The sequence below is a fragment of the Vicia villosa genome, linkage group LG5, assembly GCF_029867415.1.
Source record: "Vicia villosa cultivar HV-30 ecotype Madison, WI linkage group LG5, Vvil1.0, whole genome shotgun sequence".
In the NCBI taxonomy this organism is placed as follows: domain Eukaryota; kingdom Viridiplantae; phylum Streptophyta; class Magnoliopsida; order Fabales; family Fabaceae; genus Vicia; species Vicia villosa.
This window is the reverse complement of record NC_081184.1, coordinates 95,097,030-95,106,594: the sequence shown is the minus strand read 5'-3', so window position 1 is coordinate 95,106,594 and position 9,565 is coordinate 95,097,030. Positions and strand designations below refer to the sequence as shown.

The following is a 9,565-nucleotide window of genomic DNA, read 5'->3' as shown; positions in this document are numbered from 1 at the left end:
CTAATTAGTACATTTAAATTGTATCTAATATTATTAATTTTCATCACATATAGTTAACTAAATATAAATTTAAATGTTTGAAAATATAACTTACACGACTCTTGCTACCACATAGTAGAATTCCGTGAAGGAGCATAACTTGTACTTTCTCTCTAACTATCATCTTGTGTAGCTTCTTGTCCAAAGACATAACCAAAACAATCACCATTTGATTTTTGATGATAAGGATTGTGATAATTCATTGATTGTTGGTACTACGAAGGAGCTTGATCAATAGGATATTGGTTATTAGAGTTGAAATATGGATATTGGTAAATAGGTGGATAAGATTGTTGACTACCTTGTGAAGAATCGCCAATCCCAAAATCACTAAAACTATTAGCAATACTAGAAGAGGAAGAATCTTCAAGTGGAACATTTTGTTTTCTTTTCACCTTTCTTCCAGATTGTGACACATTTCCTCTTATCTCAAGTAGTGAGTTATCAGCCCGAACCATATCATTCAAGTTCCTATAACGCCTATAACCTGGTAGTATTTCATGATATGGATCAAGTTCTAATTGATCATCATCTTCTCCTTCATCTTCACCGCCTTCACTTCCTCTCTCACCTTCATTAGCCACTTCATTACCACCTCCATCACCACTATTACCTCTTGGTGGGCTTAAACCACCACCACTTTCATTAGATTCACTATTATCATCAACATTTTCATCATCTGTATCAACTATCCGCAACCATTCTTCATTTTGAACTCCATCCAATAATGGATTTTCCTTCTCGTCTATCCAATGAGATAATGGATCTTCTTGAAATATATAGTCAAGATTTATCAGATCAAACTTTGCTTCTATTTCTTCCTGACTCTTTCTTAATTTATCCCTCATTCTCAATTTCATGTTGTCATGTGTGAAGACAAGCTTATGCAATTTTTTGTACTTCAATCTATTTCTTGTCTTTGTGTGGATATAGCTAAATGTACTCCAATTCCTCTCACATTTTGTCGTAGAGGTTATTTGACTGACAACTTTCATAGCCAAACGTTGAAGTTTAGGAGCGCATGAACCATGGTATTCCTACCATTGAGCTTTTTAAAGAAGAAAAAAAAAGAAAATTATTGGTTATATTAAAAATTAAAGTATATTTATAAGAGTTATAAAAAAAAACTTGTATTTTAACTGCATCCATCTTAGACCAAGATTTTTGAGCTATAGGCGTACCAAATGTTTCACTCTTTTCTCTAAAAAGTGTTAGCTAGGTAATATAACAAAACATATCAATACATAAACAATTTTTCAATAAATAATTTATCACATGAAAATATAATATCCATTACTTACTTGGTTTAGAGCTTTGATTTGATCATCCATGTTTCTTTCTAGCTTCGTGATTACATTTTTTGTTCCATTAAATGTTTCTTTATACACAGCTTTTCCATGATCGATTCCATATTGAAATTGTGGATTAAGAAAATAACCTAGAAATCAAAATCAGTTATTGAGGATATGATATTTCACATTTAAATTTCATGACCAAATTAAAATTATAAAATATATTGACATACCAGCAGAATGAAGGTCAGAATGCATGAATTTCCAACGCTTGTCAATGATATCATTATATTTGGAATGATAACGTGAATTTTGTTGAATGGCTTGTTTTGCTCGATCAATGGCGTCATATATGAAACCCATTGTTGGTTTCTCATCACCATCAACCAGTCTCAAGACTTTTACAAATGGCTCAAATACTTTCAATATGTCATTAGCCTTACTCCAAAAGTCTCTACTCATAACGATTTTTCTTGCTTCATATCCCTGTCCTTTATTTTCTTTACCATACTTTGGTTTTGTAAATTATTCAGAACTGAACATGTTTTCAAGACCTTGCTTTTGTCTTACAATTGCTTGAAGTTGTAGAAATTGTGTTGCAAATCGGGTAAGACCAGGACGAACAATATCTCTACCACCAGTATATTTTTTCATGAGACTCACAATATACGTGTGGTTATAGATGAATGTTGTCACCATTTTCGCTTCACTTAATAAATTGTGTATGCTTTTCTTTTTTCCTATATCCTCTAAGCAATGATCTAAATAATGAGCTGCACAAGAAGACCAATATAAATGTGCCTCTTCTCCATTAGCTTTTGACCAGCTGCTTTTAATGTGGCTTCATTGTCTGTTACCAATTGAACTACATTGTCTGTTACACACTCTTCACCCACTTCTTCCACAACTTTATCCAACAATTGAAAGTAGTAGTCAGTGTTTCTACTATCAACATCAGAAGCATCGATAGATTTCCAAAAAAACAATACCCTTATGACAATATACCAAGAAATTCATAATATGAGTATGGTTGATACTGTCTGTCCAACCATCGCACATTATTGTTGCTCCTCTTTCTTGCCAAATTTTTTTTATACCATTTATCCACTCCAACATTTCCTTATATTCAGCTTCCAAATAAACATTTGAGATTTCATAAGGAGTTGGGCATTTGGCTTTTCCCACCTCAGAAGCAGTATAAATCAAATTATGCAACCAAGGAAGTTAGATAAATTCATAGGCAAACGCTTGTAAATTACAAATTTACTTATAGCCTCTCCAAGCCTTTTTCTCCAAGTCTTCAAAAAGCCTTTACCAGATCTTGGTTGCTTCATACTTTTGCTCCTAACAAGATCAATATTAGTATATCTCAAAGAAAAAGAGATAACTTATGGCCTTTCACCTCCACTAACACTTGCACGAGAGCTTCCACCATGTTCATATACATTTTCAGAAGCTCTTGTTTCTCTTCTGAATTGTTGCATGTTTTCCCATTCTCGATGTGATCTAAGGCTTTCTTGTGTTGCATATTTCAATTGATCATCAACAAGAGTATTCACATCTTCATCTGTATCTTCATCATATCCTCTTAAACGTTCTTTAAATTCTTCTTTCCTTCTCTTAGAATCATTTCTCTTCGCTTTAGAATCAAGTAAAAGTTTCATCATATTTTCTCTAACCATAGTCGTTACTCTACCTGTCCTTTCATGTGTGCTATGTGTTGCTTCAATCTTGTAATGCCACCTTTTATTACTATATTGCAAAGTTTGCAGCGAACAATGTTGCGACTTCCGGGTTCTGGAGTTCCAAAATACCATCCAATATCATCACTTGGAGCACCATCCAAACCTTTTGTAGGAAATTGTTCTCGTGGAGGCATTATTCAATAATACCTATTAATTGAATATATAAATAATTAGTTATAAATATAAAATTTAAATAAAATACATATCTTTAAAATTTAATTATTTTATTTAAATAAATAAAAAGTGTTTGTCGAAAAGATTAAATATTTATCTTCAGTAGTGGATGAATAAAATTTGATAATTAAATTTTTTAGTATTGGCATATATAAATAAAAGACACAAAATTATAAATTCTTTAAAAAAATTAAAATTATTAAATACATCATTTTCTTACAAATTTAATTAATTAACTAACATAAATAAAAATTATTGTTCAAAAGTATAAAATAGTTTTTAAACACTAACATAATGAAATAAATGTAAAATTAAATTAATTATCCTTACTTCACAAAATTATTTATTTTATTTTGATTTATTTTTTACCCACCATATTTTTAACCTAAAATTTATTTTCCCTTTACAAATTCCCTCCCAAAATATTAGCTAGTTAACTAAAAGAACATTTTGTATTTTATTCATATGCCAATGCATGAAACGTGGCTTTACCATTATCACATGTTCCAAGTGAATAAATGAATCACAACAAGCTAATAATGAAAACAACAACATCATGTCAGTGAAGAAGAACAACATTGCGGTGAAGAAGAATAACAACACAGTTACTGAAAACAAGCCATTTAACTTCAAAGATGTAAAACCATTCTCCAAATCTCTCTTCATTTCTAAAAACATTACAATACTTCTGCAATAATGAGTGAAATGAGGCAGAAAATTACATACCCAACACTGCCAGGAGCATGAATGAAGCTGGAAAGGAGAGGAAGAAACTTGCATCAAATTCAAACACCCAGCGAAATAGAGAGAAATTCTGATAAAGTATTGAAAATCAATGAATTTTACCAAGGAAAAAGGAATGCTAGAGAGAGGTTCTCTCACTTCTCTCTAACCGAGTGTCGCATCGTCATCGTTTTTTGGCTATGGAGTGGAGTGTGATGCAGAGAAAGAGTTTCAGAAACTTGCGTCCAAGTTGGGATATCTTTCCTCACAATTGGAGAGGCCTGAAGGAGGAAGTCCTCACGGTGTTTTGCTCTGATTTTCCAAATAGAATTCGTGCGGTAGATCTTTTTTGTTTATTCGGATGCGTAGGGAAGTGCGTGGAGGTGCTGATTTCACCAAGAAGAAACAAATGGGGGAAACGTTTTGGGTTTGCCAGATTCAGGGAATATGAAGACGCAAGAATGCTGGCTTTGAGGTTAGACTCAATTCAAATAGATGGTAGGAAGATTCATGCTAACCTTCCTAGGTTTGAGCGAAAGGTGGGTGAAGGCAATCTTGCAGCTAACGAGGGTTTGCACCAAGGCTTTGTTCATATTAAGAAGGAGGGTTCGCATTGGGGTAAGGAGAGATTTTTTGAGAAGGGTGCTTCTTCATATGCCGGGGTGGTGAAGAATCAAAAGGAGGTGGGAGGAAAACCGTTCGCAGGCATAGAATTTTCCTCAGTGCCCGAGGATAAGGCAAGACTGGATAAGGCTTATGTGAGTATCGTTTCAAATCCGGGATCATCCTATAAAATTTAAGAGTATTTCTTTTATGAAGGTTTTTTTGCGATAAAGGCTACACCGCTTGGTGCTAATATGTGTTTATTGGAAGAGTCTGAAGAGGGTGAGATTGAAGACATGATCTGCGATACTGAATCTTGGTGGAGGCAGTGGTTTAAAGCTATCAGACCATGGAAGAAAGAGGACATCGATGTGGAGCGCGTTACCTGGTTCCGTATCTACGGAGTCCCGTGTCATGCTTGGAACACCAGGTTCTTTGAAAATCTCGCGAACTCTTTTGGTGTTTATATTTGCTCGGATGAAGATGTGCTTAAGAGGAATAGATTAGACATGGAAAGGATTATGGTTCGTGTTAGATGGGACGCTGTTTTGTGCGAAGAAAGGGAGGTGAATATAGACGGATTGCTTTACAAACTGAGATTGAGGGAGGAATTTTATAGTAGTGTTGGTCAGAATAATATCAAAGCTAATGTTGTTCTATCTGAATCTGAGGATTCCATTTCCGATGGGGGTTCCATGGAGGCTTTCGCGAAGGAGGAGTTGGAAGATGGGGAATTACCGGACGGTGTAGCTTGGCCGGAATCTGGAGAAGGGTGTAACGGAGATGGGGATGGACCTTTGGGTAATAACTTGGATATTTCAAAAGGAGGTGGTAAGTATTTTAATGCTTTGGAGGCGGATAACAGAGTCTTTTCGTCCTTTGACCAGGCTATTGTAGCTGCAAAAACTGGGACGTGTCAGTATGCTAGCGTGGAGACGGGAAAGGAGAAAAGTTTGGAGAAAAATAAGGTGGTTAGCGTAGAATCTTCAATCGAGGACAGAGATATCGTTCCTCTCACGCCAATCTCAAGGGTGACGTGTTATGTGGAGGGGTTGAATTCTTCGGTGGGCCACAATAAAGCAGGAAGGATTAAAAATTTTAAAAAGGTGAAATTTAAAAGGTTACTTAAACCTAGTGGGCCACATAGGTTGGGCAAGAGCAGGCCAAAGTCTCTTATTCAGAAGAAAAAGAATAAAAGTCTCTTAAAGGGTGAAAATCTTTTATATTGTTAATATGTACTCTCCATGTTCTATTGCGGAGAAACAGGAATTATGGGAGAATTTACTCTTATTGAAATCGAATCATACGGATGGGGAATGGGTGTTTGGCGGAGATTTTAACACGGTAAAAGATCGAAGGGAAAGAAAGGGTTGTTCGGTGAATAATAATAGTGTTAAATGGAGTGGTTTTGCAGATTTTATTGACCGGAGCAATTTAGTGGATGTTCCTTCGAAAGGGAAAAGGTATACTTGGTATGGAGGAGATGAGAAAGCTAGGAGTAGATTGGACCGTTTCTTGGTGGCGGATAAAGTTATTGATAAATGGGGGGTTGTTGGGTAACTTGTGGGGGATCGTGACATCTCCGATCATTGTCCAATTTGGTTGTTGAATGATAATTCGAATTGGGGTCCTAAGCCATTCAAGGTCAACAACGAATGGTTCTCTCATAAGGATTTTTCAGTGGTGGGAAGAATGGCAAGTAATTTCGGTGGTGGGAAGGAGCGACTTCGTGTTGAAAGAGAAATTGAGATTACTTAAGGAGAGATTAAGATGGTGGAATGTGAATATCTTTGGAAAATTTGATTTGGCGGTAGAGGAAGGGGTGCGAGGAATAAACGAAGGTGTTGAGTTGGTGGAGGACGATGATGATTGGGAAGCGGAATTAGATATGGTTAGAATTAAAAAGGCTTCGAGCGATTTTTGGTTGAATCTTAAAATTAAAGAGAATATGTTGATCCAAAAATCTAGAATGAAATGGTTGAATGATGGTGATTCAAACTCTAAGTTCTTCCATAGAGTTATGAAAGCTAGAAGGAATAGAAATCATATTGGCTCTTTGATGACGGATAGAGGGGTGGTGGATTCGGTAGAGGATGTTAAGGGAGAGGTTTTTAATCATTTTGAAAAGAAATTTTCGGGGGGGGGGGGAGAGAATGGAAGACCCAGGTTGGGAGGGTTGAATTTTTCTATTTTTATTCAAGAAGAGCGTTTTTCCCTTAAATGTCCTTTTTCGGAGACCGAGATTAAAGATGCTATTTGGAATTGTGAGGGATCGAAAAGTTCGGGACCGGATGGCTATTCTTTCATGTTCATCAAGAAGTGTTGGGAGATTATTAAGGTGGATTTTATTAATTGTTTCATGTGCTTTCATCGTGAGGCTTTGTTGTCAAAGGCTATTACCTTCTTTTTTGACTTTGATTCCTAAATCACCAAATCCTTTGGGATTGGATGACTTTAGACCTATTTGTTTGGTGGGTTGCATACATAAAGCTATTTCTAAGTTATTGGCTTCTAGACTTAAAAAGGTGTTGCATTCGGTGATCTCCGATTGTCAAACCGCTTTTGTTTCGGGAAGACAATTATTGGATGGTGTGTTGGTTGCAAATGAGGTTGTGGATTTGGCGAAAAAGGAAGGGAATAGTTGCCTTCTTTTTAAGGTGGATTTTGAAAAAGCCTATGATAATGTTTCTTGGGATTTCCTTAGATATATGTTGAGAAAGATGGGTTTTGGAGGAGTGTGGATAAGATGGATGGAGGCTTTAATTTTTTCTAGTAAAATGTCGGTGTCGGTTAACGGTAGCCCTACGAAGGAGTTTGCGGTGGAGAAAGGATTAAGGCAAGGGGATCCTTTATCTCCATTTCTCTTTGTTATTGTGGCGGAGGCTTTAAAGGGGTTGGTGAGTAAAGCGGTGGAAAATGGGGATTATGTTGGTTTCACGGTAAAGAGAGAGTGTTGTGTTGATGTTCTTCAATTCGAGGACGATACTCTTTTGATAGGAGAGGGATGTTGGAGGCAAGTATGGACTATCAAGGCTATATTAAGAGCTTTCAAAATGGTGTCGGGTCTTGGGATAAACTATCACAAGAGCAAGATTATTGGTGTTAATGTAAGTGATAATTTTTTGGATATAGCTTCTAATTTTTTATCTTGTAGGAGGGAGGAAAATCATTTCACTTTTCTTGGCATTCCTATTGGGATTAATCCTAGAAGTATGTCATCTTGGAATAGTGTCTTGAACAAGATTAAGTCTCGCCTTTTAAATTGGAAGGTGCGTTCTTTAAGCTTTGGAGGTAGATTGACTCTTCTTAAGTCCGTTCTTTGTAGTCTTTCCATTTTCATGCTTTCTTTTTACAAGGCTCCTTTGAAAGTTGTAAAGGAAATTACGAGGCTGCAAAGTAATTTTCTTTGGGGAGGGCCGATAGATCGAAGAAAAATCCATTGGTAAGTTGGAGGAATGTTTGTCTTCCTAGGGAGAAGGGTGGGCTTGGTTTGAGAAGGAATCGTGATTTTAATTTTGCTCTCCTTAACAAATGGAGGTGGAGGATTCTTGGAGGATCGGAAGCTCTTTGGTACAAAATGTTGAAAGCTCGGTATGGTGACATTAATCTTCATGTTATTTCCTACGGAGGGAATAGTAAGGGGACTTCTAATTCCTTGTGGTGGAAAGATATTTTGTCCTTGGAGAAAGTTTACAAGAAAGATGTTTTTGCTAATAATTGTTGTTTTAATATTGGTAATGGATTTATTTCTTCTTTTTGGCAAGCGAATTGGATGGAGAAAAAGTGTCTTAAGGAGTTGTTTCCGGATGTTTACAAACTCTCGAATCTTAAGTTTGTAGCGGTTGCGGGGATGGGTGGTTGGGTGAATGGTTTTTGGGAGTGGGGGGATTTCGGTGTAGCGGAGGCAAATAGATCGGGGGAAGTTACGGTTGCGGTTCAACAACTTAGATCTTTCATTGGATCGGTTCATCCGGTAATGGCGGATCCGGACACGGTGGGGTGGGCGGCGGAAGCGGATAAGAGGTTTTCCGTGAAAAGTTGTTACTTTATTTCTAATGCTTTTCATGTTCCTTTTGGTCCCGAAAAGGAGTTTTACAATTCTTTTGGTTGTCTTTGGAAGTTGGAGGTGCCTCAAAATATTAAAGCTTTTGGTTGGAGGTGCTTCCTCAATTGTTTGCCTACAAAGGATCTTCTCCTCCGTAGAGGTATTTCTTTTGCGAATTCTTTTGCTTGTGTGTGTTGTGGGTTGGAGAGGGAATCTTTGAACCATATTTTGCTTGATTGTAGGGTTTCCGCTTTAATTTGGAAGGAGATACCTATTTGGATAGGTTATGTTGATTTCAATTATGATGGTTGTATTATGGGTAGTTTCATGAAGTGGTATGGTTTTTGTAAATCCAAGAAGGTGAAATCCGGTAGAGAATGAACTATTTGGTTGTCTATTTGTTGGTCAATTTGGAAGCTTAGAAACAGGATTATTTTCCGGAATGATTCGTGGAGTGTTTCCGATACCGTTTGGAGTGTTAAGGCTCTCATTTGGAGGTGGTCCTTCATAGGGAAAATTACCCGCACCAACTATAACTTTTATGAATTTAGTAATGATCCTTTGCTTTTTCTTTCTTAGGTTGTATTTGGTGGTTAATTTTCTTTCGGGTTGTTATCTCGTTGTTATCTCCTCCGGAACTTTTGTAATCGTTTGTAGAACTTTTGGTTCTTTAATATATTTCTTGATTAAAAAAAAAAAGCGAGAAAATTTTACATGCAGTAGAGAAGTGACATAAAGTGAAGGTAAACTCTAAGTTTGAACATAAGATTCTTATTCTAATGTCTGAAAATTTTCTACTAGTGTATGAGATTCTGTTATGTGTAAGATTCTTCTGCTTGCTTGTGTATGAAATTCTATGTTATGTGTAAGATTCTTCTGCTTTAGCTTTATTGAAAAAGAATCTGAACTGAACATGGAATATTTGACCGTTGCGGTTCGATGCG

The 9,565-nt window shown here is 36.4% G+C and overlaps 1 protein-coding gene across 1 annotated transcript; it reads right to left on the bottom strand.

Annotated features, from left to right (window-relative positions):
• Nucleotides 1–254: 254 nt before the first annotated feature.
• Nucleotides 255–2,030, bottom strand: LOC131605031 (uncharacterized). Its single transcript, XM_058877431.1, has 5 exons — nucleotides 1,902–2,030; nucleotides 1,565–1,841; nucleotides 1,341–1,477; nucleotides 1,168–1,254; nucleotides 255–1,076 (listed from the first exon to the last, which is right to left on the bottom strand). Exons 1-5 carry the CDS (start codon nucleotides 2,028–2,030, stop codon nucleotides 255–257), a joined length of 1,452 nt encoding a protein of 483 aa, XP_058733414.1.
• Nucleotides 2,031–9,565: the final 7,535 nt, after the last annotated feature.

Excerpts from the sequence above, each read along its gene's own strand:
- LOC131605031 (XM_058877431.1), bottom strand. The coding sequence starts at position 2,030 with ATGGTGACAACATTCATCTATAACCACACGTATATTGTGAGTCTCATG. Across the intron at positions 1,478-1,564 it reads TTCTGACCTTCATTCTGCTG|GTTATTTTCTTAATCCACAA; the intron begins GTATGTCAATAT and ends TTTGATTTCTAG. Across the intron at positions 1,255-1,340 it reads AAATCAAAGCTCTAAACCAA|CTAACACTTTTTAGAGAAAA; the intron begins GTAAGTAATGGA and ends TATATTACCTAG.